General features: G+C 59.4%; 2 protein-coding genes across 4 annotated transcripts; one reads left to right on the plus strand and one right to left on the minus strand.

The window, feature by feature from the left end:
* Nucleotides 1–110: 110 nt before the first annotated feature.
* Nucleotides 111–8,815, minus strand: TMEM259 (transmembrane protein 259). The gene is made up of 11 exons (XM_084249392.1): nucleotides 8,520–8,815; nucleotides 3,538–3,813; nucleotides 2,955–3,048; nucleotides 2,411–2,521; nucleotides 2,212–2,334; nucleotides 2,033–2,133; nucleotides 1,902–1,959; nucleotides 1,683–1,766; nucleotides 1,477–1,609; nucleotides 1,265–1,364; nucleotides 111–1,176 (listed from the first exon to the last, which is right to left on the minus strand). Exons 1-11 carry the CDS (start codon nucleotides 8,745–8,747, stop codon nucleotides 631–633), a joined length of 1,854 nt encoding a protein of 617 aa, XP_084105518.1. The 5' UTR covers nucleotides 8,748–8,815; the 3' UTR covers nucleotides 111–630.
* A 6,856-nt stretch (nucleotides 8,816–15,671) lies between these two features.
* On the plus strand, nucleotides 15,672–22,981 carry CNN2 (calponin 2; the record flags this gene model as incomplete). Of its 3 annotated transcripts, none has more annotated exons than XM_084250941.1 (7): nucleotides 15,672–15,734; nucleotides 19,849–19,970; nucleotides 20,472–20,538; nucleotides 20,641–20,778; nucleotides 21,818–21,934; nucleotides 22,049–22,195; nucleotides 22,712–22,981. In XM_084250941.1, the coding sequence occupies 7 exons, from the start codon at nucleotides 15,672–15,674 to the stop codon at nucleotides 22,979–22,981; spliced, it is 924 nt and encodes a 307-aa protein (XP_084107067.1). The 3 variants fall into 3 exon arrangements, with proteins under 3 accessions (XP_084107067.1, XP_084107068.1, XP_084107069.1); XM_084250942.1 differs by having other exon boundaries at nucleotides 20,641–20,745; XM_084250943.1 differs by lacking the exon at nucleotides 21,818–21,934.
* Nucleotides 22,982–24,557: the final 1,576 nt, after the last annotated feature.

A 24,557-nucleotide genomic window follows, 5' to 3' on the forward strand; every position in this document is an offset into this window, starting at 1 on the left:
TTGTACACTGCAATTAAATAGAATGGAATGAACGCTCTTCTGCATTCCTCATTGAGTGATTGGGTTTGGCCGCTGGCCCTCCTGCCTGAGCAGGGCTGGATGCAATGTCCAGCAGCTGCCTTCAATGTTGGCGCCCTCACACCATGTCCCTGTGGCCGTGACAGAGCTCAGCCCGCCCCCCCATTCCCTTGCAATGGCACGCACACGTGGGGGTGGGGCATGGAAAAGGCACTGCGCATGACAGAGCACCAGCTGAGCCAGCTGACTAGAACAGCAAGGAAGCCTGACCGGTCACCTTGCTTAGAACTGCCTGGCTCTGCCCTCAGGGATAGCTCGCTCCAGACCTTCCACCAACCCCTTTCATAACCGTCTGCAGAGCCCCCCGACTTCTGCTCAGACTCACCCCGTGCTGGCTGAGGGGGCTCACCACAAATGGGGTAAGGACATGCCTCAGGTGGGTCCCATGCCTGGGGGAGAGGAGCCTGTCTTCTGGGCAAATGACAAATCTGTCATCACCCAAGGCAGTCCCAGAGCCACCAGGGACAGTCTCTGGACCCCTGAGGGCTCCAGCCAGGTCATGCCCAGTGGGCCAGGATGGCCAGGGACAGGTGGCTCAGCTGAAGGGCTATCTCAGGACCCCACCTCCGAGGGGGCATCTGCTGGAGCTGTGGACGTGGGGTCAGGCCCACTCCCCCCTGTGGCAGGGGGCGCTGTGTCAAGCATCAGGGAGTCATTTGGGGGGCCACTGTCCTGGGGGGCCTGAGGGGGCACCCCACTGGGGATCAAGGGGCCAGCGACCCGCCGGTCCAGGAGGGAGGCACTGAGACCCGACAGGAAGGAGGCGTCTGTGATGATGGCAGCTGTCTCTGCCATCCAGCCTAAGTCACCACTGGCGGCTGCAGCCACTGAGGCGGCCGCAGCCACTAGGGAGCTGGGTGCTGCGGCCATGGAACCAGGACCCCCACTAGCACCCTGAGAGCCAGGGCCCAGGGCAGGAGGTTGGCCAGCAGGGTCAGGGGCAGCAGCTGGGGTGCCACCGTTGTTATTCAGGTCATCTGGCAGCGCTGTGGGGGTGCCAGGGCCCAGTGGTGGGGTCTGCAGCAACATTTCCTGGATGCGGATCTGCTGCAGGATGGCGGGCAGCTCGTAGTGGTGGAAGAAGTAGATCATGGAATGCTGAGGATAGGGCACTCTGGGTCAGGAGAGCACAGAGCCAGAGTTCCCTGGGGTAACCCACCCCAGCGGCTGAGGCAGGGCACCTTACCTGAATGAAGAGCCAGGAGGTGACCAAGGCCAGGCTGCTGTACTGCCCATTGAAGCGGTAGTGGTAGGCGTAGAAGGCAAAGTGGTACAGGTAGAAGAACCTGTAGGCAGAGGTGCCACCCACTGACCTGCTGCTGCCTGGGACCTGCTGAGCCACTCGCCCAACCCATGTGCCCAGCCGCCCTGCAGCCCCACCCGCCAACTGCCGCTCACCGCAGCCAGTGCCTCTTGCTGGTGTTGGTGTGGCAACAGATAGCATCATACTGGTCGGCCAACCACACAACGAGGATGATGTAGAAGGCCGTGGTGGTGTCGTTGAAGAACTCAGACATGATGGCCTCCATGCCTGGGGGAGAGCAGGCGGGGGTTGGGGGGTGGAATGGAGCAGGCAGGGGAAGCCAGAGGGGCGGGGTCCTCACCAACGAGGGCCAGGATGACGGTCAGCAGGGGCGCTGCAGGGAAGGCGATGGCCATGTTCATCTCCAGCATCTGCAGCAGGTCCACTGCGGGCAGAGGGCGGCAGGCGGGCAGACCGATTGAGGCACCCAGCAGCAGGGTGGGATGGGTGGGCAGGGGCCCTCGGGGGGCCTGGAGCTAAGCCCACCCCCCCTCGCCAGCTGGCTGGAGGGAAGACTCACCAATGAAGACGAAGATCTGGTGGTGGGAGTAGCGGAGCAGCATGGAGACGCTCAGGGTCTGCAAGCGAAAGGCATGAGCTGGGGAGGGCACCCGAGCCCCGAGCCCCAGCCCTGCCCGGCCCCGCACTCACGAAGATGACCATGATGATGAAGGCGGCCAGGTAGGACGTGCGCGCCATCCACATGCTCACGAAGCGGTAGTGTTCCCCCGACACCACATTGCGGAGGAAGCCTGTGGAGGAAGCAGTGAGCTCGTCCGCTGCCGCGCACCTCCCCGCCTCCCCAAATCAAGTCCCACTTGAGGGCGCACCCTTGTTCTCCTCGTTCTCAGCCAGGCCCTTCACACTGGACATGAGGATGTCATCGTAGCCCAGGAACTCGGCCAGCAGCAGGCGGCTGAAGCGGTCTCCAAAGCACTGGTCCCGCGTGGGGTCTGTGGGTGGGCACGTGACCGGCTGTGTGCCTGACCAGGGCCCAAAACCCCAGACAGGAGAGCCCCCGAGACTCACCCAGGGTGACCACCATGACTGGGATACTGAGGCGCTGCCGAGTGGCCTGTGACAGCCGTAGGAAGCCATACTCCAGCGAGTACTCCACGATGTATTCGTCCTGTGGCCACACTGTCGGACGCAGAAGAGGGACAGGACTGGTCAGCCTGGCAGTCCTCGCCACGGCCCCTTCCTGGGTTAGGCCAGAGCTGGCTTGGGGAGAGCCCAGGCTGTGGGAGCATCACCGGCACCAGACGCCAGGGTTTGGGTCGGGCTGCTCTTAAGAGCATAGTTCTGAGCTGAGGGGGCCCCATCACCCTCCCCTCAGCCCCCACCTTTCATGGAAGGGGCCCAGAGAGGGCATGCCAGTAGTGGGGTACAGGAGCAGCCCCAAGGCCTCACATGCTGCTGACAGATAGGGAAACTGAGGCACAGAGGAGTTACTCTCCCAGGCAGTGCTGACTGGCTGCTCAGACCCTTGGCCCTCTGGCAAGGGCTGTGAGAGACCCGAGGTGACTTCCCCTGCCCACCTCCATGCCACGCCTGGTGCAGCTGAGCCCGATACCTTTACTGGGCGTCTCGGGGAAGGGGAACTCCTGGCTGTCGTTGCCAGCACCGCCCGGCGGCTTGAACACCTTGGGTTCGATGTCCAGCTCAAACTGTGGGGTGCCAGGCAGCAGAGCGTCAGCAGGCCATGGCACAGGAGGGCCAGCACTGTGACCCCCAACTCTGCCCTAATGCCCTCTCCCTCTGTGGCAGGAGAACTGCTGCCCAGAGTCCAATCAAGATGCCCTCCTCAATACCAAGCTCCCCAAGTAACTATTTCCAAGAAAAGGTTTGCACCCCAAAGCTGGGCCAGGGCAGAGCTTCACAGCTCATGAGGGATGAGGCACATGGTGAAGTCTGTACCAACACCCCAACTATGCCAGCACCTGCTATGCCTAACTCCCTCTAGTCAGTGGGGGGTGCCCCACTCTGGGTGCCCGCAGAACTTAGCCAATCCCTTTCACACGACGGGATCTAAGTCTGTGCACCCTGATCCTCTGCTCTCCGCGTGCCCAGGCCCTGTCAGCAGGAAGGCAGGGGGCGGGCTCGGCCTGTGCGCTCGGACACGCACAGCTGCTGGTCTGCCCACCGGGTGTCCGCACCTTGATGGAGCTATTCCCGAACATCTCCATGGTCAGCTCCTCTTCCTCCTCTTCCTCCAGTTCCAGGCCAGGTTCCACGGCCAAGCCAGGGAAATTGGCTCGGCTGGTGCCCTCGCAGAACTGCAGGAAGACGGGCGCGCGGCTGGAGTTGTGCTGCACCTCCACACGCAGGACGCCCTCACGGGGCCACTGGTCACGCACGTGCTCCAGGCAGTTGACAGGAGAGCGGGAGAAGACGATGTGGATGTAGGCCAGCACGAAGAGCACAAACAAGGCCTGGGGGGAAGGCGCAGTCAGCAGGGGTCCGGAAGACCCTGCAGTCCAGCCCCGAACACCAGGCAGTGCGCCTGAGCTTGGTGGGTCCCTGGCGCCTCCCACGCAGGCTGGGCCCCGTGATCAACCCGGATGAGCTGGCATGAGGCCTTCCTGAGAGCAGGGAGGACAGGTTCCACACAGCCCACCTGTTCTGTCTCTCAAGGACTCCTGACCTCATTAGCTAAAAACAGCATTTTGGGCCTCCCCGGTGGCGCAGCGGTTGAGCGCTGGGTTGCGAAGCTGCCCGCGGCCTCTGCAGCGCCAGTTCGATCCCCGGTTGCTCCCCGGCCACTGGAGGAGGGTCCCACATGGCGCGCAGACCTCTCCTGCCGCCCGCTGCTCCCCTCAGCAGTGTACTTCAGTCCTTCTGCCTGCTCTGCTCCCCGCTCTGGCTCTGGTGAATTCTCTCACCCTCCCTCCCGCGCTTCTGACTGTACCCAGTGCATGTATAAACAAAACAAACAAACAAATAAATAAATAAAACATGCCTCTATAAAAAAAAAATCAAAAAAAAAAATATAAAAAAAAAAATATAAAAACAGCATTTTTTTCACCTATCAGGCACCCTCAACACCCCTCTCCCTGGCTGGCAGGGACAACTGGAGCGGTCCAGGACACAGCTGGCCCTCGAGGGTGGCAGGGCCCACAGAAGGGTGAACTGGCTCTGCCTGAGGCTGTCTCCCTGTCTGTGAAACGGCGGCAGCAGTGGTTCCCACACAGGCCAGTTCTGCCGCCAAGACACACTCGGTGACATCTGGGACAAAGTGGGTCATCACAAGAGCAGCCCCCACCTCAAGTGTGTTCATAGTCACCCCCCACTCATCCCAGAGCCACCCTCACTGTAAGGGTCTGCTTCTCACAGGCCGCAGATGGCCAAATGTCATCCTCTCGGCCTGAACACTATGTCCACAGCCTCACCCTTGTGCATCCCACTCACTGCCCTACCCCTTGGGGAAAGGGCTCAGCTGGCCCCATGTGATGCCTACACCCCAGAAAGGTGGGTACCAGGGAGCTGGTGACCCCAGGAGCTCAGCCACAGACTGGGGTGATCCCTCAGGTGGACTAATACAATTTCTGATAACCCACCACAAACACCCCACCCTCCGCCAAGAGCCACGGAGACTGAAACCACAGCCACCAAAAAAGCCACGGGAGAGAGACCAGACCAAAGGCCCTTCCTGTCCCGAGGAGGGGGTGCCAATGCTCAGGCCTACGGGAGCTGCCCAAGGCCAGAGCCACCAGCAGGGCGCCCGGCCCTTCCATGCCCTGCTATGAGTCCACGCCAGTCAAGGACCACCAGTCGCCCCTCTGGAGCCCCCTGCAGACTGGGCAAAGGCCAGGCCAGGGAGGGTCTCACTCCTACCCTGGCCCAGACACAGTGCTGATGGCATGAGGAGGATGCAGAACCAGGGGACAGGGAGAGACCCCGTATCTGAGATGCTGAAGTCCTGGATTCAGTGAGGCATGAAGCAGGGGAGCCCGCCCCACACTCGAGCTATGTCAGAACCAAAAGCTCCTTCCCGGGAACCAACTGTCCTGCGTTTCCTTTGTCTACAGCCCGAAGTGCGCAGACACGAAGACCAGGACCCGGGCAGGTTGACGCCGGGGCCAAGTCAGACCAGGCAGCTCGCTGGCCTGCAGGTTGCCAGACAGACGCTGCAGCCAACCCCTGGGCTGGGACTCCCGCCCGAGCGGCGGTGGGTGCCGGCGCCCCGCGGCCACACTGCAGGCTGCTGCCCCGCTGGCGCCGCGCCCAGGACACTGCCCCGGCCGGCACGGGGAGTGCGGCAAATGCCAAGGCGTCACAGAAAGTGCTGACACACGCTCTCACCTCGCTCGAGGCCCGACAGGACCCAAGCCTGCCGGCTCCCCCTATGGACAAGGGAGGGGAAGCACAGGGGCCACGCGGCCCGGAGCGAGACCTGGAAAGCCCGGAGCGAGACCTGGAAAACACGGTGGCTGGGCCCACGGGAGGGGGGAGCAACAGCACGCAGCCACCAGCCCAGGCCTGAGCCACCCGTCTGAAATCAAGGGGGGCTGGCGTGCTAATGGGCACGAGCATGGCACCTGGTGCCCTCTCCTGCGCCCTCACGGGGGTCCAGCACCGCCAGCGTCCTCCTGGCCCTAAGTCCCAGGTGGGCCCATCACCCTTGAACCAACAGGCACGACCCTGGAGGCAGGGCCTAGGGTCTCTCCCCCTACCAGACAGGGCCTGACCCCACCCAGGCCTCCGTTTCCCCGTCACTGGGCAAGATCTGCCATCCCCAGGCAGCGCCGTGTTCGGGCCCAAGCACCCAGCCGACCGACTCCGCCCAAGGGCTTTGGGGGTCTCACTCTGGGTCTTTCCTGAATAAAAGGAAAGACCTTTTCAACAGGCTCTTGGCGATCAGCCCCCCAACCTCCTGACCCCGGGGGACTCCAGGCTCCCGCCTTCCCAGACGCAGGACCTTTCCGAAGACCGCGGCCCCCCCCCCCCCCCCCCCCCGCGTCTGCCCGCTTGCTGCGCCCGCGCCGGCATGGAGCCGCTCAGAGCGCGTGTCCAGGGAGCCCAGACCAAGGGAAGACAGATCACTTATGCCCTCGACTCACGCCTCAGGGATCTGCGGGTGCCCCACTGCCCCCATTCTCCAGAGGGAGTGAGGTGACAGGGTGCTCTGCCCCACGTGCCCCAGTGGCTGCAGGGTCAGCCGACCAGGGTCCAGAGATCAAGAGTTCCGTGACCGAGCAGTGCTGCCAGGTCGCAGTCGCCAAGAGCAGTGGAGGTGCCCCAGGCCCGCAAGGGGCTCCCAACACTCAGCTGCTGCCCCTCACGCCCCCGCAACGGGTACAGCACACACACCCCGAGAATGACCCCCGAGCAGAGTGAGTGGGCTGGGAGTCCCGGCTGGCCGTGGCCGGGAGGCCCGTGGCACCAGCACCACAGGATGAGGCAACCTGAGGGCGCGGGAGTGGCCCGCGTCTCTGCGGCATGAGCACTGGGAGCTGAGCGGGCAGGAAGCAGAACTTTCTGCAACCTGAAGCAGCCTCAGAAACCAGCTGGTCCAGTCCTTACTTTGCAGGAAAGCCAAAGGCACCCGGGCCTAAGTCTACAACACCAGGGGTAGGGAAGGTTCATGAACGATGACACCCGACCCTGACTGCACCCTGTTGAGAGTTGGGGTGCTCCCCTCACCCTCTGTCCACCTGCACGGGACATTCCTAGATGTGGAAACTATAGCACTGGCTCAACTACAAGCCACTCTTAAACCAGAAGTCACTGGGCAGAGTTGAGGCCACTGGAATAGGCTCTCGGGGCGGCTGGGCTCCATGGGGGAGGGGCCCCCCTGTGGACACTGAGGCTCCTGAGCACCTCTGAGAAGAGAGCTTCCTCTCCCGAGCAAACCACGGCACAGACAACCTGTTCACAAAACTCAAGGTTGTCCATAACCCCAGAGAGCTGGATAAAGGAACCTCCATTCAGTAATCCTCCACAGCCTACTCACTCCTCTCAAGGGGACCTGTTCTGGGGGGGCTCTGCACAGCCTCCTGAGCCATAGAACATCAGTCTCCAAGACAAGGGACTGGAAGCGCAGGAGCCTCTCTGGAAGCTGTGGGGCATCTGGGACCTGCACCCAGGCCAGTCTCACCCAAGAGTCAGGAACTCTTGGTTAACCCCAGCACTGGGCCGGCTGTGGTCAGTCCCCTTTCTGCAGACAGGAACCCAGGTGCACTTGGCAACCGCAGCATCCCCTGGCCCCCGGCGGAGGCACTCTGATGGGAAACCAGAGGGGCATTTCTCCAATTCCTCAGATATGTCAGGGTCAAATGACCCCTCTCTGCTCAGGAATCCAAGACCTTGCACAGACTAACTGCTCCGAGGGGGCTCAGCTATCACCCTAGTGAGGCCCCATCTTCCAGGGGCCCAGGCCAGCGCCAGTACTTCATGAGCCAAACTCCCAGCTGAAATCTCAGTGCCAGCAGAGAGGATAGGAGAGGTCCCTTGCTAAGTTCTGCACAGTAACTCTGGTTGTGACTTCGCCACTAATCACGGAGAGATGACCTCAGCTAGGTCATATTTCCTGGGGAGGCTCAGAAAAGAGTTGGGGTGGGGGACAGCTGGGCGGCCCCAAGGAGTTAAGAAACCCAAGGAGAAGAGGAAGCAGGAGTTAGAGATGGAAACGAGGGGTTACAGTGTGGGCGGGTGGGGTGGGGGTGTGTCCTGAAGGGACTGTGATGGGGCCTGTTTCCAGGAAGGTCAGGACTGGGGTTCTGGGTGTGCAGGGGCCTAAGAGGGTGGGGAACAGGTTCACTCCGGACTGAAGACTCCCGGTCGCATAACCAGGGGTCCCGGGCTTGGAGGAGGTCCCAGGCAGACGAGAGCCCGGAGGAAGGGTGAAGCCAGGGAATGGGCGCGGCCTGGAGAGGATCAGGAGCTCCTGAAATGGGGGACAGGCGCCCGATGCCCCGAAACCCGGGTAGTCCCAGGTGAAAGTCTCGGGTAGGGGCTCAGGGGCTAGAGTCAGGGGTAGCAAACGTAAAAAGGAGGGTCACCAAGGGCTCGGGCAGGGTCCTGGCCTGGCCTCCGCTGGGAACTCTCTAACCCGGGCGGGATCGGGGGTCCGCATCAGAGGTCGCAGAGCTGGGGGGAGGGTCCGGCTGCCGAGGTCGGGGGTGGGGGCCGCGGTCACCTTCAACAACACGAAGAACTCGAAGAGACGGCGGAAGGCAGGCGGGAAGAGGCGCGAGTAGGTGACAGCCATCTTGAAGAACAGCGCGTGGAAAAGCCGGTCGCGCACGTTGATGAGCGGGTTGGGGTTGAGGTTGGGGGTGCGAGGCCCGCGCGCGGGGGCCGGGCCGCCGCCGCCACCGCCGTTGGGCCCGGGCCCAGGGCCCCCGGGCGCCACGTGCTCCGACATGCCGCCCACCGTCGTCCCTAACGGCCCGCGGGTCCCCGAGGGTGCCTTCCCGCCGCCATGGGCCCTTCTCCCCGCCGCCGCTTCTACGGACGCCCAGCTGCCGCCGCCATCTTCCGCCTCCGCGTCCCCTCCGCCGCGGGCGGCCAAGGCCAGCGAGTTGCTGCCCGGCCAGAGCGCCTCCTAGAGCCCGTGGGGAACTCTGGGATGCCGCGGCCGCCGCCGGTCGCCCCGCCCCCGGCCTGGTTGCCTGACTCGCGGAGGCAGAGGGGGTGGTGCTGCGTCTCGCTCGACTGTTTTGCATATTTCTTCCCACAAGTCCTCGCGGCTACGAGGTAGCTAAATGCTATCCATTTGAGGCGTTAAATATTATTAAAAAACACTCCAAGTAAGTGTTACTGAAGGAGATGTTTCATATGACACTCTAGGAAGGCAAATTGAAGGTTCTAAAAATTGGTGTAGGTGTAAAGTGATTTGATTTGTGGACTATAAATAGCTACCTGATGTCCCAGCGTTTCGTGCTTGCTTCGGCAGCACATATACTAAAATTGGAACGATACAGAGAAGATTAGCATGGCCCCTGCGCAAGGATGACACGCAAATTCGTGAAGCGTTCCATATTTTCTTGCTTGCACCCGTGCATCTTCGGGCGTTTAGTCAGTTCTTGCTGAGTTCCCGCTGCAGGCCCGAGAGGAAAATAGTTTGCGTAGCTGAGTCAGCCCTTGCTCTTACCTCAGCTCCCCTTCCTAGCGACTCCCAAGCTTTCCTTCTGTGAACCAGACAGACCCCAACTCACACCTGCTCCCTGGCTCCCAGCCCCCTGATCGGGCCTGGCAGGACACAGGTGTGCATCTGCCAAGTGTCACCTGCGCAACTGTCGCCCATCGCCGAACTGCGACAGTGCACAGGCCTCCAAAAGCCACAACGGCGTGTAGCTGACCCTAGCACGGCCACCTCTTGGCTGCCACCTGACTGGGACAGGTGCCCGCACCCAAACCCCACGCATAGGCGCGGCCCCCAGTGTCCCGGCGCTGCGTGGGCACCTCTGGGTCATATGTTCCCTCCCTCCTCTTTGGATCGACTGGGTGTCTCCGAGTAGCCGAGGAAGTCTTTTATGTTTGACCATGGCAGGACGCCTGGACGGGCAGCAGGGTTTCACCGGGAAGGACGAGGGGCAGGCAGGACGGCTGCGCACGGGCTCAGGAAGTGAGCTTGCAGCCCCTGGGCTGGGTGCTAGGTGTTGGGGACACAACAAGGGCTGCAGCAGGTTGGTCTCCCCCCTGACAGAGCTCTGGCACGCCAGGGGAGAGGTGACCAGCCACGGGATGTCAGGTCTGCTTCCTGAGGGTAGGCGGGGACCCCTCCCCAGGGGCACACAGGGAAGTTCTGAGAAAGAGCAGGGTGTGAGGATGGGGTGAGGTCTGTTCTGAGTTGGACTGAGTGGGCAGGGTGGGAGGAGACTTTCAGCTCCAGTCTGCAGGCTGAGAGACTCTCCCAGACCTTCCTGCCAGGTTCCATGATCCTGGGAGCCTTACACCTTGGGGATGGACAGACTGACCCTGCTTTTCCAAGACCAGGAAGCCAAGATCATGTTCTTCCTCTTCCATAAAGAGTGCTCTGGACAGGCCTTGGCTCTCAGTGCACACACTTGACATATCGTGGATCACCCCTCAAATCAGGCCGATGTCCCCTTGACCTGGGAGTAAATCCAGTCTCTGTGTTGGAGGGTGAGGGATCGGGGGCCCTTATACGTCCAGCAAGGCCCAACCTTGGGGCCCTCCTGGGCTCGTGGCCACTGTGGCTAAGGGATGGAAAGTTGAAACTAATTTAATTGTTGCCAACGTGATTTCCGTTGAACCAGTGTGTGTGGCGAGCAGCTGCCGCGTTAAGCATCAGCCCAGGGTTCATAGGTGCCGTTACTGTGTGCCCACACCATGTGGCCGCCTCCTATTATCACCATCAGGGAAAAGGGAAAAAGGGGCACGCGAGAGCTCTAAATGGAACCCGAATACCGCAGAGAAGACGGATCCATGGACGCGCTGCTGGGGACAGCTGGGAAAAGAGAGGTTGCCCTGGGCTGGGAGCTGCTGCAGCGTCAGCGGTGCTCGTGCTGGGTGTGCCAGGGCACAGGGGCAAGGGCGCGGCGAGGGCAGGTTGAGGGTTAAATGAGGATTTGGGGAGGCTCCCGGAGAAGGTGGCTCTCTGGCGGTGCTGGAAGGAGAGGCCGCAGGCCGCCGGTGGCCGTGGCTGGTGGTGAACGAGGGAGGGTCCCAACCTGAGTCGCCGGGTTGCCCTGTGGAGCGTTTGCGGTGGCTGTTCGTTGCTGTCCCTGCATCACATGCCCCTCGCAGATGTGCCAACCAGGAAGTGGCGTGAGGAACAGGGCGGAGACACCTGTCTGAACCAAAAATAAGACAGCAGTGGGGGTGTTCAAAGCCCCCCCAGGAGGTGCCTAAAGCCCTCATTTAGGGTCCCAGCCTGAGGTCATGCCTTGAGCTCCTGGGGTCCCACCCAGAGCCCAGCTACTGCAGGGATGGGGTCGTCTCGGAGGTGCTTACTGGGAAAGGGCCATGCCACCCTGAAAGCTACCTGCCCAGGGCCCCTCCCTGCACTGCCACCCCTATGCCCAGTCATCAAGATCCCCAAGTCTGGCCTCCTGTTCCAGCACCCAAGGTCAAGGCTTGGGGGAACCTACAACCCCAGGTTCTCCAGTTGTGACCCCCCCCTTCCACAGACCGAGTCCAGAGTAGCTGGATTGGTGCCCCTGGCCCCCTGGCGAGCCTGTGCTATACTCTGCAGTCTCCCCAGAGGTCAGTCCTGGGCGAAGCTGTGAGCGCCCTGGAGTCAAGGGCAGAGGGGAGCGGCAGAGGCCCCAGGCTGCTCTGCCAGATTCCTGTAGGCTGAGGCCAAGATTCCTAAGATTTCGGCACGCGTTGACTCAAGAAGCCCGTATGTCAGGTCACCCTGCGCCGGGTGTTTTACACATTAGCCCTGACAGCAGCTGTAGCGGCGGCAGGAGCTTTACAGACAGGGGACTGAGGTGCAGAGAGGGCAGGCCTACTCCAGGAAGGTCACACAGCGAGGTGGGAGTCGGACTTGGAACCCGAGCTCCATCGTAAGGGCACTGAGGTCACAGAATCACGCAAAATCATTCAATTCCTTAAGTGTGAAATCCTCAGGCAAGATTTCCAGAGTTATAATGTTCTAAGCTTTATGAACCCCAGGATTTTGAATGGTGGGATGTCAACAGCTAGAGTTCTTGGGTTCTGAGAGACTGAGAGTCTAAATAGTCAATATTTTCAGCTCTGCAGCCCAGGGATGCCTTAGAGTCCCTGTAAGACAAGGGCAGCCTCGATGGAGGAACTGGTTGCCAATACACTTGGTCTGGACGCTGGGACTTGAGTATGATGTGATTTCCCTGTGTAGCGAACAATACTCTTCTTTTGGGTTCCTTTCAACCACTTAAAAAATGTAAAAAAATTTAACACCCAGGCCATACCATAAAAAGAAAAAAAAAAGAGGTCGTTGTCTGAATTGGCCCCCTGGGTTCAGGACAGCACTGTCCAGTAGGAACACAAGACACACCACAGCCACAATGACAGTTTCGAATGTCCCAGTGGCTATGTTAAAAGAACTAAAAGAGGGCCTCCCTGGTAGCGCAAGGAGTTAAGACACAACCTATGAAGCTATATCCACAGCAACTGCAGCACAAGTTTGATTCCCCCCGCCAGGGAGATACCCACATGGTGCGGCAGACCTCTCCTGTCTCACCCTCTGCTCCCCTCAGCAGTGTGTTTTGGTCAGTCTGCCTGTCCTGTTCCCCGCTCTGTCTCTGGTGAATCCTCTCACCCCCCACACCTCTGGCCTGCACCCCAGTTCTTATATGCGTAAATAAATCTTAAAAAAAAAAACAACTAGGGCCTCCCCGGTGGCGCAGCGGTTGAGCGCTGGGTTGCGAAACTGCGCGCGGCCTCTGCGGCGCCGGTTCGATCCCCGGCTGCTCCCCGGCCACCAGAGGAGGGTCCCACATGGCGTGCAGACCTCTCCTGCCGCCCGCTGCTCCCCTCAGCAGTGTGCTTCGGTCCTTCTGCCTGCTCTGCTCCCCGCTCTGGCTCTGGTGAATTCTCTCACCCTCCCGCGCTTCTGACTGTGCCCGGTGCATGTATGGACAAAACAAACAAACAAACCAGCAAACAAATGAATAAAAAGCATGCCTCTATAAAAAAAAAAAAAAAAAAAAACAACTAAAAGAGAAGTTTTAGCAATATGTTTTACGCAACTCCACAGTTAGAGGCGGTGATCATTTCAACATGCAATCAATATGAAAAACTGCTGAGGAACTATTTCACAGTGTTTTCTGGGCCATGTCTTGGCGATCAGCTTGCTTCCCACTTGGGGAGGCATCTCCACTGGACGCTGGCACTCCTGCACAGACCCACAGGCCAGCCTGCACAGCCTGTAGCAAAGAAAAAAAAAAAAAGCACACATTTTTCAAATGTGTGTTTCAAATACACTCAGGCTTTCTAAAAAACAGCTGGATGTGGCCGCCATTTTTTAAAAAAGATTTATTTATTTTTATACAAGAGCTGGGGTACAGGCCAGAGGCATGGGAGGGTGAGAGGATTCACCAGAGACAGAGCGGGGAACAGAACAGGCAAAAGGACCAAGATACACTGCTGAGGGGAGTAGCTGGCACAACAGGAGAGGTCTGCCTCACCATGCGGGACCATCCCTGGCCAGCCGGGAATCGAACCGGTGCTGCAGAGGCTGCGGACAGCTTCACAGAGCTCTGCTCAACCCGCTGCACAACCGGGGAGGCCCTTGGTTGCCATTTTTAATTGGACATAGGAATTAATGAGCATCGAATAAAATGAAACCTTCACTTATTCAGCCCTGCCAGGCACACTTCAAGCACTCAGCGGCCGTGTGGCTGGTGGCTACAGAGGTGGGCAGAGGGAGCAGGGCCACCAAGGGCCATCAGTCAGCTCTGGTCAAGATGCCGTGATTAGTTGCCCAGTACTTACTGGCTGTCCCAAGCTGGGCGCCTGATAATATTAACACCTGGGGGTAGGCCCATTTCCGTGATGGGAAACAGACTTGGCAGTGACGTTGGAGAGCTTAGAACAGTTTGGACTCATTCTTCTTGTTTCTGAGGTTTAGCTACTTCCCAGCCTTGTGGACTCCCCAGTTCCTCTACCCCCATCCTCCAGCTCCCTGTAGGTCCCCTGGCTGCTGCATCTCCAGCTGCAGGGGCTGCAGAGCTGCTGGCCAGCCCCACAGCTCCCCCTGCTGGACAGCATCCTAGAGACACTGTGCTGGGTGGGGCTTGGACCAACCACTGTCCAGCCATAGGCCCAGGGTGGCCAGGGAGCTGCAGGCACGTGCACCGTCTCTGTCCTAGAGAGCCTTAGCTCTTGACTGTACCCATAAACCATCACTAGTGGCCCCACGGGACTAGCACCAGGGCTGGGGATGACAAAGAGAGCTGTGGGCAGCTACTGAGCACAGGGGCCAGAGCAGGTGCTCAGGGGCGGGCCTAAGTTCCGTCTCATCTCTGGCCTTCACTGTTCCCCCCCCCAGCCCATCGGGAACCCCCGCACATTACCACCCTCCCAGCTCCCTTCCTGGATGACACAAACTGCACGGTCTCATTGTTGACTCCCCCTTCTGCCATTTCACAGATGATGAAACTCAGAGAGGGGAAGGGCTTGCGCAAGTCCACTGAAGAAAGGAGACTTAGGGTGGTCAAAATGAAAGCATGACAAACAGAAAAAGTAAACAGACACCCAGGGAGGGGGGTGTCAGGGAGGGGTTGCTCCCCAGGAGACTGCGGAGGTGATTCGTCTCTGAGCCCCCACAGAACCAAACCAGACTCCTGTCAAGTGTCTCAAACTCCTACTCACGCTTCCAATCCCGTCTCCCACACCCCCTCTCCTATGCAGCTGCTGTTATCCCTTCCACTGGGGCCTTAATTCTGCCTCCAAGCCCAGGCCCCTCCTCCTGACCTGAACGTGGGCACAGGAGCAGGAGCCTGTGGACAGGCAGGGCCAAGGTAAGGTAACCTGGGAGCCGCCAGCATGGAGCCAGGCGTGGGCCCAGAGGCCATGCAGGGAGCTGGGGTGAATGCATAGGTCTAGGGGTGAATGAATGAGTTACTGAAGTGAATTCATTTATTCTGCTATTTATTAATTTATTGATTTGCCTGTGCAAGCAGACCTCACCTTTTGAGTACCCTATTCCTGGCCTGACACACTTGGCCCCTGTCCCCAGGGCATCTCCTGACTCAACCCTCTGACAGGGTGTTCCATTCCCCAACATCCCTCAGCCTGCGATTCAAGCCGCATTTCACCCCCACCCCAAACTAATTCGACTGATCTATCCACGATTCCAGCCACTGACAGACCCTACAGGCCTTTGCACCTTTTGTGCTGCCCAGACCACGAATCCCTTTTGCAGGGCAAACTCCTACTTATCCATCAAAGTCCCAGCTCCAGTTGCCTCCTCCTCAGAGGCCTGGTTCTGGTTTCCCTGTAACTGGGAGACGCCTGTAAATGGCAGAGGGGTCCTTATTCGTGCCCCAAGAGCATTGGGGTCCCACCCAACAGTTCCTGCTCTCCCATCTGCGTGCAGAAGGGTAAACTGAAACCCCAGGAAGGGTGAGGGAGCCGCCTGGGGGTTCCAGGCAGTCTAGAGCCCCAGCCCCCGCCAGCCTCAGTTTCCCATCGGTTCAGAGCCGGCCGGGGGCCCCTCCCGTCGGCGGGTGTCTGGGGAGCTCAGGGGGCTCAGGAAGTGGCGACCGCAGGAATCTGGCTTCCCGGCCTTATAAGGACATGAGCGCTCCGGGCCAATCAGCGGCCGGGGCGGGGCCGCCTCCCGCGTCCCCCGACGGCGCCCGGCCTGGCTGTCCGTCTGTCCCGCCGCCCGGCCATGAGCTCCACGCAGTTCAACAAGGGACCCTCCTACGGGCTTTCCGCCGAGGTTAAGAACCGGGTGAGTGAGGGGCGCGCCCCCTGTTCCCGCTAGCCGGGACCGTCGCACCCTCGGACCTGTGCAGGGGTGGGGAGCCCAGACAGGCACCCTCACATTTGGGGGTGATGAGCTCTGAAATCTGGGGCGAGAGTGACCCCTCTTCTCCTTGGGGGGCCCTCCCCGACGCTGCCTCAAATCTTGAGGAGCAGTGTGAGCTGGCACTTAGCATCCCCCCAACATCTAGGGGTGGATGGGTGGAAGCCCAGCCCTGCTCCTGGCACCTCTCTAGTGGACCCCCCCAGTGGAACCCCCTCCAGACTCTACCCCCGGCTCTAGTTCCCTTGGAGGCCTGAGAAGCCCGGCCTTCGGAGGGGACCCCAGCAGTCCCCTACTTAACCCCTAGCCACACTTCTGCTTTTGGGGCCACTTGAGCTTGGGGCAGAGAAGGGGGCGTTGCCCCACAGGAATTTCCCCACTTCTCTTACACCTGGGAGAGGTCACCAAGGGGAAGTTGGGGCTGAGGGTGCCACCCCAGCTGGGCTGTGCCTGTTTACAGTCCCTTTGTCCCCTGGGATCCCCTGAAATGACCCTAAAATGTGCAAGTTTTGTAACTTGGAAATAGGAGGTGGGGCCAGGGAGACACTTCTTATTCAAGGATTCACTGTAGTTCTGGTTCAAGGGAAGGACAGACCCTTAGGGAAGGTTCCACAGTGGGGTCAGCCCACCTAGGGGAGGGGCAGCAGAGGGCAGTGACCCCACAACCAGGGAGAGTCCTATGTCTGACACCCAGGGCTCTTCCATCTGGAGAAGGGGGTTGTCTTCCCTGCCCACCCTCACACCCCCTCTTGCCAGGCAGCTGGGAATGTGGTCCTGCAGCTGGCAGCAGCTGGGAGCCTGCCTGGGCAAGTTAAGGGCATAGCCCTGCCAGCCCCTGATAAATACCTGCCCCGTCGGCACCCACACACAGTGGGGGGATTTCTCTATCACCCCCGAGGGCACCTTGGTGGGCTCTTTGGGAGTCTTTGTCTGCTCCAGCCTATTTGACTGGGGTGGAGGGGTCGAGATTTGGGGAGCCAAAAGAGCAGGGTCACTCAGCAAGCTCTGGACGCCTCCTGAAGTGTGCTCTTCTCCACTCTGGCACTAAATCCGGCGGCTGGACATTAGGGGCCTCACCCGGCACCAAGGGACACCAGCCTCAGGCAAGTTACTTGTGTGCCCTGAGCCACACAGCCCTGATCTGTCTCCAGCAGCTCATGGCCCCTGGGCCTCCTGGGCAGTCACAGCCCCGCCCCTAGAGCAGCAGGAAGTAGACGAGGGTGCTGCACCCTAAGGGGGGGTCAGGGAGAGAACAGCTTCCAGAGTTGAAGTGGGATGGGGGCAGGTTGGTACCTGCTGGAGCAGAGATGAGGTCAGAGGGCGTCCATGCCTGTCGTCAGTTTGCCGGCTGGGGAATGGGTGGTACCCAGGTGTCAGGGTCCCTTTGGGGGCCACACCCAAACTGGAACCAGCTTCCAGTGACTTCCAAGCCACTTGCCCAGCTGCTTAAGCGGGAAGAGACCTCTGCCCGGCGCCCCAACTGTCTGGCACAGCAGCAGGCTGATGTCCAGGGTGTCTCTCAGGGCTGGACGGTGAGATCCCCAAGCAGCTGGGTGGGGGCCGGGGAGTGGGCCTAGGTCGCTGGGAACAGCTGGTCCCAATTTAGCCAAGGAGGCAGGGCCACATTCCTGACAGTTTGTGGTGAGGAGGAATGTGCTGAAGGCCAGCTGGGTAGCCGGGTGGGGGCTGGGGTGGGAGGAAGGAAGCCATTGCAGGCAGGCTGCCCGGGACCCTGGCCCCCTGGCCCTCGAGAGCCATCGGGGAGGGGGCCCAGCCAGACAAGGCGTGCCTGGCATCCAGACCAGCCTGCCGGCTTCGAGCTCGGCTCTGGGTGCTCGACCCCCCTTTCTTCCTCAGACTGGACAAAGGCTCCCCTGGGCAGGGCTGCTCCCTGTGCCGTGGGAACCCGAGACTGAGGCCCAAGTGGGGTGGGTCAGACGGATTGGGTTAGCAGGCCGGCCTCCCTGCCTTTGTCTCCCCGAGCTGGGGCTGCTGGGCCCTGATCGCAGGGGGTTATCAGCAGCAACCAGGAAGCACCCTGCCCCTCCCTCCCAGGAGACCCTGGCGAAAGCTATTCCAAACACAGATGGGGAAACTGAGGCCTGGGAAGGAGAACTGTCCGTAGTTGTCAGGGAGGTGGGGGGAGAGCTGGGAGTTGGAACTGCAAAGGGCACCTTTGGGGTCTGTTGCCTGGGTTGGGGAGGACAGGAGGAAAAGAAGAGGAAGGCCCCTTGGACAGGGATCTGTGCGAGCAGAGGCGTGCGGGGGTCAGTCACAGAAGCCCATGGAGCTCAGTCCTTTGCCCCTGACTGGCAGCTCGACTTCTTACCACCCACCTCTGAGGAGCTGGCCTGGGGTTGACCTCCCTGTCTACATACCCGCCAGGGTCTCCCTAACTTCTTGGGTTTCCCTGGACCCCAGCCATTGTGAGTGTGTCCACCTGTGTGCTCTGAGATGCTGCTGTGAGGAGTGGGGCGTGTGTTTGCACACACGTGCGAGCATGCACTAGTGGGTGGTGTGCGCTGACATTTTTATCCAGCCACCCAGGGCTGCAGAGACAACTTGAGGGGTGGACCTCATGCAAGGAGACTGATCACATAATAGGAGGTAGAGATGAAGCTAGAAGAAAAGTAAGCAGAGTTGGGGAGAGGGTCCTGGGTAGCCCCAAGCACCCACTAGATCTTTGCCATGAGCAAGGGAAGGGTGTGTCATTGCCATTGGCCAGGGAATTGGCCTCTCCAAGGAGGTGACCTCCAAGCTAAGACCATATTGAAGGGAGGGACTCAGCCATGCAGGCCTCTGGTCAGAAGTGACAGCATGTGCAAAGGCCCCAAGGCAGTAACTGTGGTGGGGGTTCAAGAAACAAAGCTTTGGTGGTTCCTCAGTAAGTTGAACGTGGAATGACCACCTGTTCCAGCAATTCTACTCCACCCCAAAGATTTCAAAGTAGGTGTTCCAGTAAAATTAGTCTAGGCATGTTCATAGGAGCAAGAACCACAGTAGCCAGAAAGGTGGAAACAACCTGTGTGTCCATGATCTGATGAACAGATACACACAGTATGTCCACCCATATGCTGGGATATTACTCAGCCATGAAGAAGAGGGCATCTCTGACAACCACTACCCTGAAAACATGATGTTCAGGGAGAGAAGCAGACACACAGGCCACAGCGTGAGTCCTCTGATGTGCAATGTCCAGAACGGGCACAGCCACAGAGGCAGAGTGGGTTCATGGTGCCAGAGTCTGGGGAGTGGCTGGGGGTGATGCTGATCAGGATGGGGTTCCTTTACAAGTGATAACTGTCCTAGAATTAGACAATGGGATGGTTGTACAACACGGTGAATATACTGAAAACCACTGAATTGTGTGATTTAAAATTATAAAAGTTGGGTGTGTCTCACCAGGATTTAAAAGAAACGACAGGGCCTCCCTGGTGGCGCAGCGGTTGAGCGCTGGGTTGCGAAGCTGCCCGCAGCCTCCGCAGTGCCGGTTCAATCCCCGGCTGCTCCCCGGCCACCGGAGGCGGGTCCCACATGGCGCGCAGACCTCTCCCTCCTGCCGCCCGCTGCTCCCCTCAGCAGTGTACTTCGGTCCTTCTGCCTGCTCTGCTCCCCGCTCTGGCTCTGGTGAATTCTCTCACCCTCCCATGCTTCTGACTGTACCCAGTGCTTGTGTAAATAAATAAATAAATAAATCTTAAAAAAAAAAAAAAAGAATAGAAAAAAACCAATAGTATCAAAGAAACGACAGAGGCAGTCAGTATCTCGAGCAGGGAGAACACAGACGCGAAGGCACAGGGCAGATCCTGGGGGTCTTGCTGACCATCCCCGGTGTGGGAAGTAGGTTAGAGTCACTGCTTATCAGTGAGAGACACAAGTGTGTCGTTGTGGCCAAGTGCTTTATCTGTGCCTGTGAGCGTCCCTGCCCGTGGAAGGACCCTCCATCTCTTCCCGTCAAATGACTGTTCTCGCCCTTTCAGAAGCTTCAGGGCCTTGTGCTGGGTGTTCTCATCTCACCCTGTGCTCTTTGCTCCTTCAGCTCCTCTCCAAATATGACCCTCAGAAGGAGGCTGAGCTCCGCAGCTGGATTGAGGGACTCACAGGCCTCTCCATCGGCCCCGACTTCCAGAAAGGTCTGAAGGATGGAATTATCTTATGCACGTGAGTGCGTGTGTTGGCACATGTTTGTCACCCTGGTTGTTCTTCACAGACAGATGTTTGAGGCTTACTTGCTCTTCCCCTCGTGGGTCTCAGATCTTTCACTTTTTCTGTTCTTGTCACATCACCTTGTCTGGGGGCCGTGACAGTGAGCCTCTGTGGGAGGGCTTCTCAACTCTGGAGGCCTTTCTTTGTTGCATCCTATTCTACAATATTTCAAACATTCTTCATCTGCCCTTTAAAATGTTAATGGAAACCACCATGTTCACACCCCTAAACCAGTGGTTCCGGATTAAACCTCCAACACAGGTTGTCACTCTTTGGCATCTTTTGTGGTGAAGGTTACATTACAAGAGGGGAAACTGAGGCCCAGAGAGAAGTAGTGAGGCTGCCCGAGAAGGCATAAACATGGCCGAGATGAGACTTACTCTCTTGGGTCTCTGAGGTTCTCCTGTATTAATGGAGTTCCCGGTTCCCCCTCACCCCATGTGCCCCCCTCCCCAGACTCATGAATAAGCTGCAGCCGGGCTCAGTCCCCAAGATCAACCGCTCCATGCAGAATTGGCACCAGGTGAGGGACTGGCAGGGTGGAGCGAGGATGGGACCGGGAGACCCCATCTGACAGGTGGGCAGACCAAGGTCCACTCACAGTGCTTCTGCTGTCCCCTCCCAGCTAGAAAACCTCTCCAACTTCATCAAGGCCATGGTTAGCTACGGCATGAACCCCGTGGACCTGTTCGAGGCCAATGACCTGTTTGAGAGTGGGAACATGACACAGGTGCAGGTGTCTCTTCTCGCCCTTGCAGGGAAGGTAAGGCCCAGACAGGGACAGCGACCTGCCCCAAATCACACAGCAAGGCGAACATGGATTCACAGATGGTCCGCGTTCATTCCTTTGCAAATACTTCTGAGTGTCCGCAGGGCACGGCCACTCGATTTAATGGTGAACAGACACACTCCACCCTTTACGGGCTTATAGTTGGATGGAGGAAGCAGACATGAACTTTTTTTTTTTTTTTTTTTGTGGGACCCTCGCCAGCAGCCGGGGATTGAGCCGGTGCTGCAGAGGCTGCGGGCAGCTTCGCAACCCAGCGCTCAACCGCTGCCCCACCGGGGAGGCCCCCGAACAATTTTTTTTAATGGACTTAATATTTAGTGCAATTTTAGGTCCACAGCAAAATTGCGCGGACGGTACAGGGACACACACCCCCCTTCTCCACTATCAGCAGCCCCCCCTGGAATGAGACATTCGTTATAATCTCTGGGCCTTCCGGACACATTATCCCTCAGTCCAGAGTTTATATTAGGGTTCACTCTTCAAATAATTTTTTTATAAATTAAGAGAAGCGCCTTGAAGGAAAAGGGACAATTAGACGCGGATTTAATGACCCTGAAGCTGAGAGCAGAGAGGTGAGAACAGTGTTTCAGGAGGAGGGAACGGCAAGGCCCTGACGTGGGGACCAGGGGGAGGCTTTTGTGTCAAGGAACGGGGTTCTGAGTGGGGTTTTCAGAGACTCCTTTGTGGCTGCCACGTGGGAAGTGGAGGTAGGGAGAGCTGGAGACAGGAAACCAGGTTAACGATGGTGGCCGTGGCCTGGGCGGGGGTCGGGTGGCAGGAGGTGGCAGGAGGTAGGTGCGGGACAGCAAGGATGCCCTGAAACTCTTGCCCTGAGCAGCTGGAAGGCCGGGACTGCTGATGCCCGGAGCGGGAAGGAGGCCATGTGCTGTCCCCACGAGGCGTCGGGAAGCGTGCAGCCCCAGCCCCTGCCTCCCCCAGAGTGGTGCACCTTGGGCCTGTTTCTGGGGTCCCTGCTGCTCCTCCCCAGTACTCCCAGCCCCCTCCCCTCTAGGCCAAGACAAAGGGGCTGCAGAGTGGTGTGGACATCGGAGTCAAGTATTCGGAGAAGCAGGAGCGGAACTTCGATGACGCCACCATGAAAGCGGGCCAGTGTGTCATCGGGCTCCAGGTAGGCCCCAGGCCCTGCCTCGGTGGGCATGAGGGGCCTTCTTAATGGTGTGATCCAGGCCCTGTCCGGTGCTGTGGTAGGGGCAACCTGACCTCTCCTCCTGCCTCCCCACAGATGGGCACTAACAAGTGTGCCAGCCAGTCGGGCATGACAGCTTATGGCACGAGAAGACATCTGTACGACCCCAAGAACCATATCCTGCCACCCATGGACCACTCAACCATCAGTCTTCAGATGGGGACCAACAAGTGTGCCAGCCAGGTGGGCCTTGCCCAGTGACCCCCTCTCCACCCTGCTCCCTCTCCCTAGAACCAAAGATCTCATCCCTGTCCCCATGCAGGCCTCCCCCCCACCCCCCACTTGGGGTTTCCCTCTCCTTTCTCTGACTGCACCTCCTTGCTGTGTGTCCCCTGCCTTGGTTTCCCTCATGTTTGCCAAGGCCCAGCCAACTCTGATATTTTCAGATTCTGTGACTCTTGTTTTTCCTACCATGTATAGGGAGCATGACAGTTTGGGGGCACCTGGGTCCCCAGGAGGCCTCTTCCCCAGCCAGGGAGCTTCCAGGCTGGCAGGGAGAGCGAGACCCAAACTCCTGTGGCTCTGAGGGGCAGGTCTCTAGTACTAGAGATGGAGTTTGCATAGTCAGAGAAGAGAGAGCGTCCAAGCAGGGTTTAGAAGGGTCCATAGGAGTCTGCACTGATTTGGGAGTGGTTTGGGGGAGTTTCCACTGGGCCCTCCCTTTCCTTCCCTCCCTGATGCTTTCTCTGTCCTCCCCAGGTGGGCATGACAGCTCCTGGGACCCGGCGGCACATCTACGACAACAAGCTGGGGACAGACAAGTGTGACAACTCCTCCATGTCCCTGCAGATGGGCTACACGCAGGGCGCCAACCAGAGCGGCCAGGTCTTTGGCTTGGGCCGGCAGATATATGACCCCAAATACTGCCCACAAGGCCCGGTGGCCGATGGGGCTGCCACCACTGAGTGCCCAAACCCAGGGGATGCCCCCGAGTACCCCTCCTACTACCAGGAGGAGGCGGGCTACTGACGTACCCTTGTGGGTTGGGGGTGTTTTCTCTCCCCACCTCATCACCCCAGCTGAATTTTCAGGTTTTTCCTCTTGTTTTTCTACATGTCCTAGTGCTGCCGCCAGGGGTCTGTGGGGGAGGGCTTGGGGTCCCTGCTAGGGCAGTAAATTTCCCAGCAGGCTCTGGGTGGAGGTGTAGAGGGATGGATAAGAAACCTGGGTCTCAAATGATTTCCTGTTGCTTTTTCCACTCTTCCCTTTTCTCTGCTGATCAGTTTGTGGTTTCTGTACCCATTGAAGTTGCTGGCAGTTTTAAATAAACCCCCCCACCCCCCTCCACGGAGAAAGGGGTGGGGATAGTGAAGGAGGTACCAGGAGGGACTTAAGACCTCTGGGATAGGGCCAGGCCACAGTCCTGACCTATCTTAGGTGTCTTGAGAATGAATTTCCCCAACACTCCCAGACCACCCGCCCCAGCCTTCCCTGGGGTCCCACTGGGAAAGCGGAGGCCCAGGTGGGGCAATGGAGTTCTGAGTAGTTGAGGCAAAGCCAGACCCCCCTCTCCTTCCCCCTCTGCCTGTTCCCCTTCCAAGGACTGCACAGGGACCTCCACCTGGAGGCCCTCCAGGGGCCCAGCCCCTGATCACACCATGAGATAATGTGAAAAACCAACTATGGACCAAAGGCAATAAAAACTTTTTATGAAAAGAAGGTGGACGCGAAAGCTGGCTTCCAAGGCGGCCCTGGGAGAGGCGGTTTGCTTGGCTCTCTTCTGGGGCCCTGGGTGGGGCAAAAGGGGGGCCGCTTCAGTGGGTTGTTTGGGAGACGGAAGCTGAGGCCCAGGGCGCACATGAATATGGGCTGAAGGAATGACTTGAGAGGCCCAGGCCTGGGCTGGGGGAAGAGGCTGGTTAGAAAGGAAGTTCTGGAAGCCACCAGCCCACAGCGGCAGCTGCAACCCCCACCCCCAATCACCCAGCCCGGGGGCCCTTGCTCACTGGTTTGCTTGACCTGGGCCCCTCCCCGCAAACCTCATCCCCAAACCTCCTCCTCCAAGCCAGGGCGTGTCACCTCCCGGGCACCGCCCCAGCCCCGCTCCCGCGCCGGCGCCTCCAGAGCCGCGGACCCACACATCGTCCCTCCATCTTGTGAAATACACCCGGTTTTCAGCATTGGGAGGTTTTCCTCAAACTTGGGGTGACCGTTATAAGCCGAGGGCTCTGCTTTTGGAATGTTGGGGCCCCTGCGCCTTCTGCCCACTTCGGCCCACCTGGTCCACTTTGGGGACCCGGAGGCGTTTGAGGAATGACTGGATGGACGCAGGGTGACCAGCTGAGCCCCCATTTCCACGTGGGCAAGCGGGGGGGCCACAGTAACCCTGAAGCTAGTACCCGGGTGCCTAGGGGGTTGGGGAGAAAGGAGCCTCCCGCGACCGGGAGCTGCGGGGCTGCGGGCGGGTGTGCGGCGAGGGGAGGCAGGCCGGCCGGCGCGGGGTGGGCTTGGCGCTTGGCCACCTCACGGTGACGCAGCAGAAGGCGAGCGGACCCTTTAAGAAACCCGGCACGGGGCGGCTTCGCTGTGACGCCGCCTTTTCGGG

Source organism: Talpa europaea (assembly GCF_964194135.1).
Source record: "Talpa europaea genome assembly, chromosome: 12".
Lineage (NCBI taxonomy): Eukaryota > Metazoa > Chordata > Mammalia > Eulipotyphla > Talpidae > Talpa > Talpa europaea.

Coding starts and splice junctions, on each gene's coding strand:
- TMEM259 (XM_084249392.1), bottom strand. CDS start 8,747: ATGTCGGAGCACGTGGCGCCCGGGGGCCCTGGGCCCGGGCCCAACGGC. Junction 2,134..2,211: donor TGAGAACGAGGAGAACAAGG/GTGCGCCCTCAA, acceptor CTTCCTCCACAG/GCTTCCTCCGCAATGTGGTG. Junction 1,365..1,476: donor AGCAAGAGGCACTGGCTGCG/GTGAGCGGCAGT, acceptor CTCTGCCTACAG/GTTCTTCTACCTGTACCACT.